The 18306-nt window shown below is 47.3% G+C and overlaps 2 protein-coding genes across 4 annotated transcripts in view; one reads left to right on the forward strand and one right to left on the reverse strand.

Annotated features, from left to right (window-relative positions):
- CYFIP2 (cytoplasmic FMR1 interacting protein 2) overlaps positions 1–18306 on the forward strand; it is a 111893-nt gene that overhangs the window by 65564 nt on the left and 28023 nt on the right. For all 3 annotated transcript variants that reach the window (XM_033095868.1, XM_033095870.1, XM_033095869.1), the window contains 3 exons: positions 14135–14278; positions 15589–15679; positions 16784–16914. In XM_033095868.1, the coding sequence (XP_032951759.1) occupies positions 14135–14278; positions 15589–15679; positions 16784–16914 (366 nt within the window). The remainder of the gene's footprint in view (positions 1–14134; positions 14279–15588; positions 15680–16783; positions 16915–18306) is intronic.
- FNDC9 (fibronectin type III domain containing 9) lies at positions 63–4998 on the reverse strand. The gene is made up of 2 exons (XM_033095871.1): positions 4664–4998; positions 63–2663 (listed from the first exon to the last, which is right to left on the reverse strand). The coding sequence occupies exon 2, from the start codon at positions 2654–2656 to the stop codon at positions 1991–1993; it is 666 nt and encodes a 221-aa protein (XP_032951762.1). The 5' UTR covers positions 2657–2663; positions 4664–4998; the 3' UTR covers positions 63–1990.

Raw genomic sequence — 18306 nt, forward strand, 5'->3', positions numbered from 1 at the left:
TGAATCAGAAAAGCAGGAAGGTGTGGAGATAACAAGGCAGCAGAGAGAGATGCAGGCAGAAATGACTGTGAGTATATTCATCTTTATTTGTTCACAACTAGCAAGGATGGGGGTGAACTCGGGCCAGGGGTTGGATCCGGCGCAAGAACGGTTTGGGGGGAGGTGAGCGAGGAAATAGGTGCATGGGGCTTCTCGTCGTGGCATTCCATCTCTTGCTTCTCAGTTGACTCATTGCACTATCGTCCTGTCATCCTGGGATTCGTGCTTCATAAATATAAGGGCTTTGCAGGCAGGAAGCAGTTGGGAAGTTGAAGCTTTGAAGGAAATCCAGTGGACTGAAGCTAGAGCTGAGAAACAGGGCTTCTCCTGCCTCTTTGCTGCTCTGTTCACACGTACACATCCTGACACTAACTAAACATCCCAAATAGTGTCCTGTTCTAGACCTTCAGTCCTCGGCCATTCACTAAACAGACATTTATTAAGCATCCACTATAGGCCAGACACTGGGCTAGATTTTACATGCTGGGGATATATTAGAGATAAAAATAGACATCATCTCTGCCCCCATTTCCATACCCATTGTGGCGATGGGCAACAATGTTCACAAAAGTCTCAGCAACACCGTGACATATGTAGGCGATTCACTCTTTCCCCTAGGGTTTTTTAATGGGCAGACTAAAAAAAAAATGCCACTGTGAGGGTGAAATATGTCAAACAATAACCCCCAAAAAGCCAACACTTTTCTTTATGAGATGAAATAAGAATGTCTGCTTTTGACTCAATTTTCAAAAGTAATCAGACGGACTTAGAAGAGGAGCTGACCAGATAAATACAGCATTGTAAGTCAGGGAGCCCTAGATTGAGATGTGTGATGAGCCAAGATGAGCCCCACCAGTTGGGCCTGAAGGTGCGGCTTAGAAGGTCTTAGGATGATGCTGGGACAGTGCACATGTCTTCTCCAGGACAGCCCGTCTGGTCCAGGCAACGTTCTCAAATCAGGGGACGCTTACAGACAGCATGTTAGATCGTTCACGGACATGGCATTAAATACGAGTGACTCAACAAAGTAAAAATACCTCCTTTTATAATTCTCTTTCAAACTTTGTGGAATATATCCAGAAAAAAGACTTATTATGTTATTATGCTATTATAAAGACTTATTATGGTGCTAATATGTCTTTAATACCTCTCCAACTCTTGCTAATCTCTCTTTTTATCAAAGATAAGAAAGCAGGCCTTAAGCTCTGAGTCTTTAGTAGGCAGTAGTATCTAAGTCAAATTTAATATAACTTTGTTTTCATTCTTATGATTCTTATGTCTCTTCCCTTCTACTTAGTAGCAGGAGGGTGCTGGTTTTCATTTTTGGAGTAATATAAGGCTATCTTTTAAAATAAGTTTAAGGTTAAAAAACGAGTCAATTAAAAGAAAATATATTGCTAATAATAGTAAAGATAGTCTATGGTTTAAAAAAAAAAAATGAAGAAGGGGTACGAGGTGGTGTGTGATTGCCTGAAAGTTGGAAAACACTCTAGAGCAAGCCTTCGCACACCTTTCCAAATAGCTCCCCCAACTACCAAGGAGATGACATCTGCCCCAGCTGACTGAAAGCAAACTCAAAGAGCCCCGCTGCAACTCAAAAATGTCCTTGAAGCGTTGTATTTTATTTAAGTCATGCAAATTTCACTTTCTACATCATAATATATTCACGTTTGTTTTAATAGTAAGATGATGTTTTTAATTCCTAACCTCCCCACCCCCCTCCGATGGACACTTCTAAGAGGTGACATGTTTCTCCCTTGTCACCCCACGGGAGTGTATGTCTTCCAGCTTGAGAAGCTTTGTCACAGGGCATTGGTCAAACCCAGGTGATCCACAAGAACACTGACACTTGAGGGGAGACAAATGGGTAGTCTACAGATACATTTTTACGAAAGACCTACTGTGTGGAGGGCTTTAAGCTACGTGATGCGGGCTGCCCCCTCCCTACCTCTCACTCCCCAGAACGAGGCAGAATGGCTTGTTGATCGCCACCCTCCCTCTGGAGGGCATCCTGGTCATCTTCCGCTTCAGCTTCCGGTTCTGCTCCAGCTCCAGAATCCTTGCGTGGCATCTCCACCAGGGGGAGCCCCTGCAGGTCTTCCTCTCTCTGACCAAGACCCTGGGCCTCCTCTGGCCATCTCACCAACCCATTGGCTTCCTCGGTGTTGCCAGCTCTGTAAGACCAGCGCGGCTCATGGCAGCGGACGCACCAGAACTGGAGGCAGATGAAAGCTAAGACAGCTGTGAAGCAGGCCAGCAGAATAGCCATCAGCACCCACAGGGAGATTTGCGGGTCTACCAGGGAACTTCCCGCGGCCAGCGGACTCTTATCCAGAGTGTGGAACATGGTGCAGTAGTGCCTGTAGGGGAAGGCAATCTTCTTGCAGCTGATGCACAGAAAGTAGAGCGTGGAAGGGGCGAGGTGCTCTAGCACCACCGAGCTGATTGTTCGAGGCACTTTCTCCTCGTGGTGGAAGCTGTAACGAAGATAGCCAGAGAAGATGCTGTTCCAGTTGGGCCTGTACATAATATGGTAATAGTCCTCCAGGCAGGGCTCCGAGGACGACCAGGAGATGATGGCTCCCGTATAAGAAACGTTCCCAACTTCGATGTTCATCCTGATTCTGGAACCAGAATCAAAGTGAAAAGTGATTTCCCCTTATTTAAGTATTTATTTATGATGATCATAGCTACCGTTTCGTGAGCATTCAAGATGGAGACTAACATTGCCCCCATTTTACAGACAAAGAAATGGAGGCCAAGAGGTAATGGTTCTCATCTAGGCATAACTAAACAGTGGCAGTTCAAATCAGGGCTTTTCTCATGTCAAAATTGGTGGTGGCCTTCAGAACTAAAAAAGGATGCACCCACATCCTCCAGCCTCATCCTGCCCTGGCTCAGAGCTTTTAAATATAACATTGTTCCTAACCCTTAAAAAAAGACTAATAAGAAGAAAGGCAAGAAAAGGAAAAATCAGGATAACCTGAGTCCCTGCATTAGTCACCACAGGTCTATGACCTCCAAGTCAAACAAGTGTTATACCTAAATTTCCCTTCTGGACCTCCTGTGTCTGCTCAACCATCTAGAACATTCTGCCCACTGCTTTTTTTAACTTCCCAGTTCTATTGCCCATGACAAGAGGAGATTTGCTTTGTCACTCATTGGTAACTGATTTTTCCTTAAAGTCTCTGTTGTTTTGTTTGTTTATTTTTTCAAAGCCAGGGCACCCAGGAAATTAGTTTCATAGGTCAAGAAATCAGAAATACCAGCATAATCGCTACTACTTAATACTACTGCCCTTATGAATGTTAATAACGGGAATAACCACCAACAGTTAGCCAGCGGTTGCTGTGTCACAAGTCATGCTAGGTATTCAACATACAATAATAAATTTCCTATATTCTCCCTCACACCCTCTGAGCTAGACCCCCATTTTACAGGTGAGCAGTCTGAGGTGACTCAGTTAATAAATTCGAGACTCAAAGCCACTTAACCCCTGGATTTTCAAGCGGAAGGCTGCTGGGTTTAGTAATTATAAAACATTACTACAAAATGAGATGCTGGTATTAAGACCCGTTGCTGTTTTTCCGGGCAAATCAAATGAGCCCTCTTCAGATTGCCAGCCCTCTCGCTTTGGTAAGAGAGCGCCATCTTCAAGCTTTTTCATTTCTTATTAATTAGATTTCCCCTTTACTGAATTTCCCCTGCTCTAAAATTCGGGGGCAGCCATATTCCATCCATGTACGTTCACATATAGGTCTCACCCAGCTCTGTTCTCTGCCCTTCCTCTCACATGAAGCACAGAAGGTTTTGTTTTAGATTGAAACGACATAGTAAAAAATCAGTCAATCAGATTTAACCAGAACTGGATATTAAGCCAAACTGATTTCTATTATGAGCTGCTCTCTCTCCTCCCTGCCTCCCTCCGACCTTCTGTTTTCATGCTGGTATTCCTAGAGGAAGTGAACTGTAGAAAGACGCACAGTGTTGAATGATTTATTAATCTTTGTATTTCTTCTCTAAGGATGACAGTTAACTAAAATGCTCAGGAAGGGGAATAGTCCTTTTCTATTTGGCTGGAAATTTCCTTCCAGAAAAATGGGAAGTGAAAGGGGCACCGCAGGTGTGCTCAGATCCCCCCCCAGGGGAGGTCATTGCGAAGGAGATTGAAATTTGGGCTCCCTCGTTGGTCTCCTCGTACACACACCCATCCATCCTACCCTAACACCCCACACAGCCCTATACATACATTTTGGACCACTGTGAAAAGAGCTTAATTCCTTACTAATGATATAGGCAATGACCTTTGTAAAACCCTTCCATCAGGAGTCATCAGGAATTCCGTTTTTTTTCCATGGATCTTTTCTCCTGTGTGCCTCACCACTGCTGCTGGCTGTCTTTGCCGGCTCAGTTCCCACCAGCAGACATTTTTAAGAGCTTTCTGTCAAGACGCTAGCAGCATCCTTGGCTTTTAGGACCAAATCAGTCTTTCTTCCACTGCTGCTGTTTTGAAATTCCCCCTATTTGTATCTATTCAGATTACCATTGCCTGGCCCTCCTCCAAGCGGAGTGTGAAAGGAAAAGCCATTTCCAAATGCGTCCAAGAGGCATTTATGTCCCTTACCTGATGCTTGCCGAGGAGGATCCGGTTAAAGCGTAGCCTTCGGAGGCAGAGTGGACCCAAGCTGAGGGAATGGTGCCTTCTCCCCTCTGCTCTGGGCGCTCCTTGGTGCCTCTCTCGCCACCGTCTGAGTAATCCCACTGTCGCCCCCAACGCTCACATTATTCATTTCTTCAGATCAGCATCATTTACCATGGCAACCAGCAGGCATCTGTACGCACGATGCTTTCCGGGACCTGTCTGGAAAGGCTTTTGCCCAGTGAGAGGAGCTCTTGTTTTTTTGGGGGGAAGGCTGGCAATCTGCTGCAAATTGATCCTTCGAGTGGTAGTAATTCTACCAAGGCTCCTACAGTTTCTCTCTAATTGGCTCATTTTCGGGTTTTTGTTTGTTTTTGCCCTTTGGACAATCGTTTCAAATGCAAAGACGCCCTTCTCCGTGATCCCACAACTAAAACAGTGATTTCATCTCCATCCCCTTCCCCCCACCCCACCCCCACACTCACCGCTTACCCCACCTCTATATTCTCTTCTTTTTTTTATTCTGGTTTCCTGTGGCATTAGCTCGGTATATGACACTGGTCAAGACTCTTATTCTCTGTGCCTCCGTTCCATCATCTGTAAAGCTGTGGGCTTGGATTAGATCGAATGGCAGCTGGACAACATAGCACTGGCCCTGTCCAGTCCTGAACCTGGGTCGGGCTTGCTAAACCATCATGGTACTTGTGCCAGGTTAGTTTGTGTGTCTACCCCCCCGCCCCAAATTCAGGTCCACCCAGAACATCAGGATGTGATCGTATTTGGAAATAAGGTCTTTATTAAAATTTATTAGTTAAGGACCGCAGAATGATCTTCTGCTAGAGTTAGAGGGAACCTTAAATCCAATGATTTGTATTGTTATAAGAGAAAAGGAGAGGGAAATATACCCACAGAGAGACACAGGGAAGAAGCCACATGAAGACAGAGATTGGAGTGATGCTGCCACAAACCAAGGAACGCTAGGGGTCTTTAGGAACTGGAAGAGGCAAAGGGGGGTTCTCCCCTAGGGCCTTCAGAGGGAGCGTGTCCCTGCCAGTACCTCGATTTCAGGCTTCTGGCCATCAGAACTGTGAGAGATTACGTTTCTATTGTTTTAAGCCACCATGTTTGTGGTCGTTTGTTACAGCAGCCATCAGAATCGAATACACCACTCCTTCCAGTTGGGCTCAGAAACACAGCCTCAGAGTCCTTCTCAACACAAGCATCCCAAAAAACTGCTTATCAGTCAATCCATTGGACGTGACACCAGAAATAGAAACTGTTCACTTTTCCTGGGCTGGATGACCCCCAAAGTTCCTTTTCTTCCAAGAATCCTGACCTTGCTTCCTTGCCCGTTTCCATTTCCCACAAAGGTATGATCTACCCCTGAGATCCCACCTCTTCCTGTTCCCCTCAACCTTAAAAGAATACGTTGCCACCATTCTCTTGGGGAGACCACAGGACATGTCTGAAATAGATAGTAAAGTCCTGTCGTCGTAAGCCACCAAGTTTGAGATAATTTGTTACAGCAGCCCTAGCTCAGGTAGATTCAGACCTGAGTTATTTTATACAAATTGTGTGCTTTTAAAAGTCAGCTTTTTTTCTTCTTGGTTCTTGGCCAGAGTATCCAAGTGAACCCCTGAAGGTCTCCTTGTGATTCACGTTAGTGATAATCGAAAAGTCACAAAGAGCTGCCTAGTGAGCCACAGACCGTCCCCTGGCCAAGGGTCTGTATGAGACGTGGAGTCGGAACGTCCAGTGTCCCTTGATTAGACATGCTCTGTGGCTTTCCCGTAGCATTCCGTCTTCCCAGGGGCCGTCTAAAATCTGCTGTAATGTGTACTAATCGTGACAGAGCACAAAAGCGTCCTCTCCACAGGAAAGCCGGTGCGGCAGTTTGCAGGTGCCTTTTGAAAAGGTTATTTTGAGGAGAATAAAAATACCAGAGTTGGGGAGCCTGTGGAGTGATGAGATAAAAGTCAGCCTTTGCCACAGAAAATGGGAATTTATTTTTAATGTTCCTGGATGCCATTTTGAGCACTGGGCTTTTTATTTGAGAAGTTGAGACACTCAGAGAATGTGAGGCCTAGAAGTTCTCTGGCTTCACAGATCCCCAGACAGGGGATGGCATCACTCAGGCCGTGCCCCTGACTAGTGGCACTGATCCAGGGCTTGTCACTGACCAGGGCTCGTCACTGACCAGGGCTCGTCACTGACCAGGGCTCGTCCTACTCCTTTGGGCCGTCACCCTTTAGCAGCAGCACCCAGGGGAGCCAGTGCAGCCTTCGGCGAGTGAGAAAATCGTCTGAGGATACTTGCCTCAGGAGATCACACCCCAGCCCAGCTCACTCTTTTTGCACCTTCAGGGAGGCCCCTCTGCAGTGTATCCACGTTGTAGCTGTGGGGCCAGGTGGTCCCTGGTTGGTTTACGCTAGGGATGAGTTACTGCCAGAGGAAATCAGCCAAGAGCAGGGTCTCTGTGCCCTTCCTGAAAGCGGCAGTAAAGGGACAGTGTGAGGGCTTGCCTCAGTCCCAAAGCTGATTGACACCCAGGGTTCAGAATGCAGACCCTGAGATTCCCCAGGCTGGGTTCACATCCTGTCTGTGACCTTGGACAAATTCCCTCCCTTTTCTATGCCTTGCTTTAACTCTTCTGTAAAGGGCAAACCTCAGTAACACCTGCCTTCTAGTGTTGTTACAGCAGTGAGATGAACTGTGTTTGCATAGTGTTGACTTAGAAATAGTAGCTGATTATTAAGAAGAAAAGGGCAGTGGGTCAGAGCCATTTCCTGAGTTTATCAGAGCTTCGTCAAGAGGCTGTAATGAGCAAGGTTTGCTCCCTGGTATGATGCTCCTTTCCCTTTTGTTTTAAACAGCTTTTTTAAACAGTGTATATGCTTAGTACACGTAAATTAAAGAATACAGAAAAGTTCAAAGGCAGCCGTCAAACTCATACAACTCATAAATAACCATTGAGAACATTTTGGTGCATTTTACATGGGTTTTCTCATTATACCCATGCAACAATTCTTTGAGAAAGGCCCTCTTATCACCACTGCACAAAGGGGGAAACTGAGGCTCAGAGAGGTTAATTAACTTGACCATTATCACACAGTGAGGCTGTCGCAGAGCAGTGCGCCAAGCCGAGGTCTGTGGGTCCCCAGAGCCGGAGCTCCTGGCTGGCCTCTGATGTGCTGCCATTCATCTTGTCCCGTTCTGCAGTCAACAAGAGTGAACACTAGCTCTTTGCCTTGTGGTTTGCTTCTCCTGAGAGGTCGAGACAGGACTTCACAGAATAGTGGATTCCAGAATGATGGGAACAGGCAAAGACTTAAAAAAGAGAGCCCAACCACCTGAACGTGGCTGACAGAAGCAAGGAAAGCAGCAAACACATTTGGACAAATACGGTCAACATGTATTTCATCTTCTGGAGTCAGGAGTCTGGGGTCCAAGTACACCTGCGTAAGAGCTCTGTCACTTGTAGTTAGGGGTGATGTTAAATGTAAAAAACCTTTAACAACTGGTTCAGTAATCAAAAATCGTATGAGAGTCAAAACTTTAAAAATATATTCTCTAAAGGAATTTATATGGAGGCTATCATACAAACTGCCAGGTGATATAGATGGTGGCACAAATCATTCTTTCAATTATACCACTAATTTCCCCAATAAATTTTCAGTCTCTAGAAGCTATTGGTCTGGTCGTCGCTAGCTAATTGATGACCCTGCGTGAGCCATGATTTGGCCTCAGGGAAATTCATCAAACTCCTGCAATTCCTTTGCCACTAGGGCATAGCCCTCAGGTGCTCTGCTGCAGCATGCCGGTACATCCCAGCTGGGTCCATACCTGGGCGCCAGCTCTTCCCATGTGGCCTGACCAGGGGGGTCTGCCTCGGCCCCACTGACAACACCAATAGCAGTGCCACCCTCTTTGCTGTTGCCACCTCCCACTCTCATGTCTGCGGTGGTCCCACTGACAGGCTACACGGCGTTATCTATCCCCATCCAGAAGAACTCTGTTACTTTGGCAATTGGTACATGTGGCGGGGTTTCATCTTGTATTTCATCTCAGGCAAGTCACTTCACTTAAATGCCCCACTTCTAAATGGGGATGATTGCACCTCCCTTACCTGGTGTAGTAAGCTGATAATGTCCTCCCTCCCCCACACCCCCAAAAAAATCAGGTCCTTATCCTGGAACCTGGAAATGTTACTTGATTTGGAAAAAGGGCTTTGCAGAGGTGATTAAGTGAATGATCTTAAGATAAGATTATCCTGGATTTTCAGGATGCGTTCTAAATGCCATCACAAATATATTTAGAAGCGGAGGCAAAGGGAGGTTGCACACGTACAGAGGAGAAGAAATCTCAGCAGAGACATTTGAAGATGGGAGTGAGGCAGCCACAACCCAAAGGAATGCTGGCTGCCACCAGAAGCGGGAAGATGCAAGGGACGAATTCTCGCCTCGAGCCTCCGGAAGAAGGGTGGCCCTGTTGACCTGAGTTTGGCCCAGTGATACTGATTTGGATTATGGCTTCCAGAATTATGAGAGAACAAACTTCTGTTGTCGTAAGCCACCAGGATTGTGGTCATTGGTTACAGCAGCCACAGAAAACGAATGCGCCTGGGCGGTTATGAAGGAATTATTACGTGAAAACGTTCATAAACCGAGAAGCATTGTACCCTCGTGTGTCATCCTGTTAGGGTGTTTACAAAGTCATGACACTGGTTTCCTCCAAAAATTCTGGCATCCCTGAGTATTATAGTATTGATACGGTATCTCTGAACAGGAAAGCTTGCTTTCTGCTCTCCCGCTTGCCTTCTCCAAAGGATGTAATTCACAAGACAAGAAAGGCGGCGCATCATTTCCTGAGGTTTCTACAGCGACTGCCTTGAATCTTTCAGCCTCTGAGCTGAGAAACCTAGAAGGAATCCAGATTTGGGAGCCCAACCCTCGACCTCACCAGACATCCAGAAGGGATGGATGGACACATCAGCAGTTTTCCCTATGCCCTAACAATGGATTTGAACCTGTAACTCAGGATCTATCAGTCCTTTATCCCATGTTACCCTGTGACCTTTCTTGATGTTGCTGTTTTTATGTTTTTCTTCATTCACCTGTGATGACTTCAGAGCTTTGAGCTGCAGCTCCCTCTCTGACCTGAATTAGAGAGCTGTATTTGTGTTGATGGGCTGGTGATATTCAAATTGCTAAAGAAAATTAGAAAAATTGTAACTAAAACAGGAAATTAGAAACAGTTTTAATTCCTCTTGGGATCTCTGAAAACAGTAATTGTGATTCCAGAAAGCAGAGATGCAAATTGCTTGCAAATTCAGTTTGCCAACTAAATAGGTCTCATTGTTTGTAGTAGCTGTCCTGTGTTTACAATCTGGGGAGAGACAGAGGCCTTCTGACTAAAAGCCCATATACCACACTTAGAAATGGTTTAAATGGTAACTTCGATGTTAGATATATTTTATTATCACAATTCTTTTTAAAGTCCGTATGCAAATAATATTGTAGTGCCCAGGATCTGCCAGATCAAACTCACCATATTTTTTCTCTCGTTAGAATACTGTTCTGCTTTATTTAAAAAATGCGTCTCTATGTCACACATTAATAATATGGGTCTGATTCCTGAAACAGGATTGTTTATTTCTTGAGATCTCATAAAATTATGTATTTTTGTGCGTTGCAGATTGTGCAAGCTGGTTCAGCTTGACTTTCAGTGAGCCATCCTAAACGTAATTAGTTTCTAAGGCAGGCCTCTGGGGTTGTACCTGAGTCAGTTAGCAGGATTGGTTCAGCATTAAGAGATTTGTAGCAAGTTCCCCTTGTCTCAAGTCATGACGCATTCCTGTTTTTCTTTGCCCAACCTCAGAAAATGCCCAGGCTCCCATATTCCCACATTTTCTCAGTAGGGCCCAGCCTCCTATTGAGCCAGCAGGTCAGATGGGTGCCCTCCGGGGGTGTGTGTGCATGCACTTTTCAGCATGTGTGTGTGTTTTCTCTTGCATGGCTGTGGTATATTTTTTTTGGGGGGGGGGGGTGAGGGGTGCTTGTTCACTTCAAAGGATTTGAATTCTTCTCTATTCATGCTGGTCCTTCCTGAGCTTGGGAGGCCTCAGGAGGCATCAACTGAGGCCTAACCTTCTAGTCTAGACCAGAATCCAAGACAGATGTAGGATCGTCAAGATGCTGACTGTGTGCATTGAGTGGGTCTATCGGGGGGATTTTTTAGACCCATGTGTGTGGTAAAACAATTCCAAAATTACTCTCTTCTGCCTACAACTGGGGTGGGATGTGGAACCCTATGTGTAATTTTATTTGTGCTTGCGGGAAGTCCTAAGGGAAACTTGGTACTGGAAGCTCCTTGGGTGGGCGTGAGGGTTAGGAAGACGGGTAATTCTGATGACTCTACCGGAGCTTGTACCTCTGAAGGGAGCTTTAGTCACATCTATGCCAACCCTCGGCCCCAGGCAGGTTCCCTGCTAACAATCCTGTGCTGTGTTTCCCAGTCTTCACTCAGACACTGGCAGGAGTGAGAGCCTTTGCCCAGCGGAGTCTGTTGTTGGACAGCTCCCATATTTATAACGTAAATATTGAGCAGAGTCTGCATTTTGGGTGCGTTTCCCAGCTATGTCCTCTGTCACATCCCCATGTGGGGTAGCCACTGTGTTGTATAGAATGGTACCCTACATATCCACTCCCCTCTTCACATTCAGAGAATCACGACTGCTAGGGGAAACTGGGCCAGGAAGCTGTATTTCCCTAGTCTTTACTTACAAAAAATCAAACTAAGCAATACTAATGGCTGTTCTTGCAGTGCACGCTTCCAGTGTGCCAGGTACCGTGCACAATGCTTTACATATGTTATCGCCAAACCTCCAACAACCCGATTGGAGTTGGTATTATGATCTTTACTTCAGGAAAACCAAGGCTAAGAGAGGTTAAGTAATTTGCACGAGATCATCTAGCTAGTAAATTTGTGGGCGTGGAATTTGAACTCAGCTGTGCCCACCCTAATTTATAATTCTAGATGCAGACGAAGCCTTTTGAAAAAAGAAGTCATAGAATCAGAAAAGAAAAGTAGCTGATTGCTTTTTATCTCCTCCAGAGGTATCCAATCAAAAGCAGCCTGCTGCTCAGAAATGCCTTTCATAGGATATCTGAAAGAGGACGAAAGACAAGTGCTGAGCTTTACTGGGTTTAGAGGACAGGCCCAGAGAGCCTGGTGCGGGTGGGGGAATGGAATGCTGTTCTGGCAGCCCACATACTCTGTCAGATGCCCATTGGGGCCCTGACCACAGCCAGGTCAGGTGCCTATGCAGGCTGGAGCTGCAACCCTCTTCAGGAGAAAATTAAATTAACGTTTGTGTTTTAATCTTTGAAAACAAATGTTGGGAAGTAAATTAGGCTATGCTATATAGCCCAGCGAGTTTTTTAATTAACTTTTATATTGACGTATAATCATATATAGTAAAATGCATTTAGTTCAGGCTGCTATAACAAGAATACCATCGACGGGGTGGCTTAAACAACATTTATTTATTACTGAGAGGCTGGGAAGTCCAAGATCAAGGCACCAGCAGATCCCGTGTCTGGTGCAAGCCCACTTCCTGGTTTGCAGAGAGGGAGAGGGGGAGGGGGAGGGGGGAGAAGGGAGGGAGAGGGGGAGGGGGAGGGGGGAGAGGAGAGGGGGAGGGGGAGGGAGGAGAGGGGAGGGAGATTCCACCTCTTAACACCCTCACAACAGGGGTTAGGATTTCAACATATGAAATTGGGGGAGGGTACAACCATTCAGTCCCTAAATGCGCAGCTCATCAGTGTACATATAGTTTCATGAGTTTTGACAAACGTATACGTCTGTGTAGTCAACGACCCAAGCAACGTGTAGGCCACTTCCATCACCTAGAAAGTTCCCTCCTCCCTTTCTAGCCAGTCTGTTTTCCCCAGCAGCGGTAAGCCATGCTTCCTTTGGTGTTTGCTCTGTGGTCATCATCCTGGACAGGGAAACAGGAGAACCCAGAGTGGAGCTTCGATCGCAGGGCCAGAACTGAGAGGCACTCCCCAAGGAGTGTGAGTCTCCCAACGGTTTGTGCTCCAGGCACCTCACTCACCTCACCCGAGTCCAGCCCTGTTTGACAGGGTCGCCTGTTACAAAGGCACCAAAATGGTTTGCTCCCCACACAGAAAACTACATGGCCTGGCCCCATGGTTGGCTAAATCAAACTCAACACTTCTGTCCTTCCAGGATTTGCAAAACACAAACTTCAGGGAACCTCGTGCTTGGAAGTCAGTTACGTTTCCCTCCCCATATAAACCATCCCTGTCCCATAGCATTGGGAAATCTCTGGAAAGCACATGCAGGATAGCTCTCTGCCAGGTGCAGGCACATTGTACAGTGACTGCACATCAGTGCTGAGTGCCCACCTGCTCTTTCTCACACTCCAAGCCTCCCCACATGTAGCCATTAGCTCTGCAAACAAACTTATTCAGCCTGCTGGACGAGTGGAGGTTCTGATGCCTCACAAATCCTTGCTAGGAGTGGGTCCTCCAGTTGTGTTCTTCATGTATCCCTGCCATCAGAGGGTACTATACGCGTGATGTTTGTTTGGCAAAGTTTAGAATAATCCGTCTGTACTAAATAAAACATACTTAACGCAAAACCTAGACTGAACGTCACTAAATCTTCCCTCGGTGGCTCCAGAGGGAATTGAGGATCTTGCAGCCCTCCAAAAGCATCGTTACAGTTCCTGTTTAATTCCTGTCGGTTTCTAATTAGCCAACTAATAGAGAATTTCAGCTAATAGACTATCAGATGTGGTCTTCCCATATTTGCAGGGTTTGTGTTCAAGATTTTTACAGTTCCGGGTAGGAAAACTACGCATCCATTCAGAACTAAGCTTTGAAGTGAAGGCTTATCTAAAAAACCAGGTACGGTGCATAATAGAATTCAACTCCCAAAGTCCACCATCAGAAGTAGAGAACATGGGCTTTGGACTCTGACCTACCTGGGTGTAGATCAGGGCTCGGTTACCTGAGAACTGTGTGGCTTTGAGCAAGCTACTTACCGTCCTGAGCCTCAGTTCCCTCATCTGTGAAATGGGGCTGAGAATTGTTATCCATGTGTTTGTTATGTGGATTAAATGAGAGCGCATATGGAGGGCTTCGGGAAGCCTGCTCTGTGAGTGGCAGCATTTCCAAACAAAGTCAGTCCTTCCTCCTCTTCCACCAGGGAACCGCTGCTCCATCTAATGACTTTGTTCCACCCAGTGGCCACTGACCACAGCTCTTTCCATGGCCCGCATCTTGCAAACATTCACAGGGTGCCCAGTGAGAGTGTGCAGATGACATCGGGTTTCCATCCCTTCCATCAGCAGAATGTCGCCCACTAGGATGCAGGCTGGCATCCATTTAGAGCTCAGCGGCTTACTTTACCCCATCCTCTGTTTTCCAGCCTCTTAACATTGCCTACAGCCACATCTACAGCTCCTACAGGAACTTCGTGGGGCCCCCTCACTTCAAGACCATCTGCAGACTCCTGGGTTACCAGGGCATCGCCGTGGTCATGGAGGAACTGCTGAAGATCGTCAAGAGCTTGGTAAGGAAGGGCCTCACCGAGGCCTGGGACATGCCCAAGTGGGGTGGACAGGAACAAGATCTGCCGTCACTTTTTAGCTGGCCTGTAAAGTCAAGTCACGGGCTTTGTGTGGAGGAAGCCTCAGGGAATCCTTTGCTCTCGTCCCTTGGTTCCTCTTACCTATCACTCTTAGATTTCTGTGCTCCTTCTGACTTGTGCCATGCCTCTCATTTTCTAACCCTGAGCTCGCTCCTTGTACTTGATACTGAACTCAGCAATTCCGATGGTGACCTTTAGGGCTTACCACTGACTGCTGGCACTCCTCTCCTGTGCTGCGTTGTCTAATTTCAGTATGGCAAACCCATGACACATGCTACCATTTTCCCCTCCTGTGCCCACTGCAGACATCTCCAATCAATCACCAACTTCTTCCCCTTGGGATATCTGGCTAAACACTACTGCCAATGTCGCACTGGCCTCAAGAAAATTCTGTATCCCCACTGTATCCCTTTACCACCATCCAGGGTTAAACAGGAAAGTATGGTAACTGATTAACAAAGTCTGCCTTGGACACAGAAACGATAAATGTGCTGTGTGTTTTCCATGCTTAAATTAGATACTGTGTGTCAGTCTGCACAGTTCCCTGGCCCCATTTCATTTTAGCTCTTAGTCTGGATCTCACGTAAGCACCTCAACCCCCAGGCAGGACACATGCCTAGAAATGTCCCTTCTGAAAGTTCATAAACCCAAGGGAGTAATGAGAGAGCCCCCTTTTTTGTCTTATAAAGGCCCATTTTCCCATATAAAGGGCACCGGGACTGTCCCCCACCTTCCGGGGAGAACCTGCTCCATTCCCTCAGGGAGCAGTGCCTTACTGTCTTAGCTCAGGCTGTTATAACAAATATACATGGACTGGGTGGCTTAAACAACAAGTGATCATTTCTCACAGCTCTGGAGGCTGGAAGTCCAAGACAGGGTGCAAGCATGGGTCCTGGTGAGGTCCCCCTCCTAGTTCATAGATGGCTGCCTTCTCTCTGTGTCCTCGCATGGCAGAGAGAGCTCGTCTCTCTTGTATCTCATGAAGGCACTAATCCCATTCATGGGGCTCCACCCTCGTGACTAATCACCTCCCAAAGGCCCCAACTCCTAATACCATCACACTGGGGATTAGGGATTCGACATATAAATTCATGAGGGGCACATTCAGTCCATAGCACTTACCCAAAGGTCTCGGCAGATCCCCCATACACCCCAGTAGCCTAGCATTCAGCCCCAAGATACACATACGCAGCAACAGTGGGTTATTTCGTCTTGTACTCTTCTCTTACCAGCTCCAAGGAACCATTCTCCAGTATGTGAAAACACTGATTGAAGTGATGCCCAAGATATGCCGCTTGCCCCGGCACGAGTATGGCTCCCCAGGTTGGTGATGGGGAACCAGGAACAGGGGGTGGCGGTAGGAAAATAACCCAAACCCATCCCGTGGTGGGGAGGGGCTCCGGCCATCCACCTTGGAGTGTTTGCTTCTCTAACATGCCGACGAGCTGGCAGAGCTCTGGGGTGGCACCCTCCCTCTGCCACTAGCTAGACAGCCTGGAACCATTCTTAATCCCCCTGAGCATCGGAGCAATAGTGTCGTCTTCCATCAGCAAAGGTAAATGAAGCCTGCAGGGCTTGCCTCACAGGGCTGCTGGCAAGCTGGAAGAGGACTACAAATGAGAGCACGTTTAAATAATGAACAGCAAGGTTTACTTGTAAAGGTCTTTGTTAGCGCAGCACCTCTAGGATTCCTTCTTCCATTCGCCCAGTTGGAAGAGGCTGGTGCCCCAGGTGGCATTTCTAGAGTGAGGAAACAGGAGTTTCTGGCACTCAACCTGTGAGCAGAAAAATGATTCTTTCATTCACTTACAGTGAATGAAGCAGGGACTGAATCTGGGGCTTGGGGAATGCAGACAGATGGAGACTAAGAATTTGACACCTGGTGTTTTTTTCTAAAAATAAAGATGACAGGTGCTGGGTCGGTGTGATTCAGAATAACAAAGGGCTTGGGCCCAAAGCTCAGGTTTTCAGTGTCAACTGCCCCTCTTGCTAGCTGTGTGACTTTGGGCATGCCACTTACCCTCTCTGAGCTTCATGTGAAAATAAGAGTAATAGTGCATAGTTCATGGTATTCTTATCAGCATTAAATGAGACATTGCAGAGAAAGTGCTTAGCACAATATCTAACACTTATAAATAAATGTTAATTTCTGTCATTATTTGGAATTCAGGTAACTATTTAGAGGGACTGGGAAAGACCCTGGGCTGCTCATTGTGCATATGTGTTTTGTCTTTTCCCGAGAAGATTTGAGCCAGCCTCCTGAGCTTTCTCCCATACTGAGCCCTGAAAGAAATCTCACCCTGGGCTCGCAGGTTTGGCTTTTTTGCTGTCCCAGAGTCACGTCTGGGGCTGCTGCTCAGTTGACACTCGCCATAAACCCGGCTGAGCCATGTCACCTTCCCACTGACCGTCCCCTTCATCCCCCAGGGATCCTGGAGTTCTTTCACCACCAGCTGAAGGACATCATCGAGTATGCAGAGCTCAAAACAGACGTGTTCCAGAGTCTGAGGGAAGTGGGCAATGCCATCCTGTTCTGCCTGCTCATAGAGCAAGCTCTGGTGAGTCCTAGACCCAAAGGGACTGGAGCACCCCAGACTGGGAGGGACCCCCTACCCCAACCAGATACCTGAGGCCCCTCACTGCGCCTGCCCAGGGCACCCTGCAGCATAGATTCGTGCTCTTCCAGTACAGGCTTGCACTATTTCTCCGTTCCATCTCAGACAGCCCTGGCCATTCGACTTCCCCAGCTCTGCCTCCACTAGCTGCCAGACCATGGCCATCCGTGGGAGTTTTAGTTTTCCACTCACTCATTAAACAAATAATGACTTCTTGGCGGCCATAGGGCAGGCTCTGTGCTGCGGGGTGTAGCAGTAGCCAGCCCCTGCCTCGTGTCCTGCACAGTGGTGGGGAGAACCGTGTAGAACAAGTATTTACACAGAAATGATGTGTATACAAGTACAATGAGTGCCGTGAGGAGTGAGGGCAGGGTCCAATGGAAACCTAAAACCGAGAACCTGGTGTGGTCTTGCAGGTAAGGGAGGACTTCCCTGAGAAGGTGAGACCTGCAGAATGACCAGGAATTCGCCTGGTGGAGAGCCGGGGACAAGTGTCCCAGGCTGAGGGAAAGAGTATGTAGTGTTATCTTGAGTTTGTTGTGATGGGAGACAGAGATTCTGCCCTGCAGGGGAGTGTAAAGGCTGAAAGGCGAGAACGCATATACAGCACATACTCGTACAGTAAGAACTAAATAGTTGGTTGCTGTATCATAACGAGGAAAAGCATGCCTCCCGGTTCTCCCACCTCTCGGGACCACACAGAACCAGCGCACTCTTTTCCCCACCTGACCGTCGGTCTACACTCGCCAGCCCTGTGGTTTACCACAGAGCCTCATTCTCCACGCTCTTCCCAGCACAAGCCATGTATCTCTACTCTTCTCCATGGGTGGTGTGCACAGGTGGGCCCAGCCCTACCTGTGTGGGGTCACTGGTACCGCCGGAGCCGTGGAAGTGACATTGCTCTGGGGAGACATAATCCTCAGGAGGCAACGGGAGTACGACGTCCATCCCTGTGTTCATCTGTCCGTCCATGCGTTCAGTGAAAGGGGATTGACAGCTCGCTCGTTGCCAGGTGCAGTTCTAGGTGGTGGGTAAATGGCCGTGAACAAGAGAGACAGATTGTTACTATTTTTATCCCGGAGAGGGAGGTGGTTGAGGAAGTAAACAACCAAAGGTTGAGAATACAGATGGTGGTACGTGCTGTGAAGGAATAAATAGGGAAATGGGATAGAGAGTAAAAGGTGTTGGGAGAGGTGTGCTGTTTTGGGAGAGGATGGAGCTTGATGCCTTTCTTTAAGAAACAGAAAGAACCCTGGAGTGAGTTAGAGTGAAGAGGCAAAGGGGACAAGGTAGGAGCTGAGGTGGGAGAGGCAGGTGGCCACAGTTCCAGGGCCT

Source organism: Rhinolophus ferrumequinum, chromosome 24, assembly GCF_004115265.2.
Source record: "Rhinolophus ferrumequinum isolate MPI-CBG mRhiFer1 chromosome 24, mRhiFer1_v1.p, whole genome shotgun sequence".
In the NCBI taxonomy this organism is placed as follows: Eukaryota; Metazoa; Chordata; class Mammalia; order Chiroptera; family Rhinolophidae; genus Rhinolophus; species Rhinolophus ferrumequinum.

Bases quoted from the DNA above. Each gene is read 5' to 3' on its own strand.
- FNDC9 (XM_033095871.1), bottom strand. From the start codon at position 2,656: ATGAACATCGAAGTTGGGAACGTTTCTTATACGGGAGCCATCATCTCC.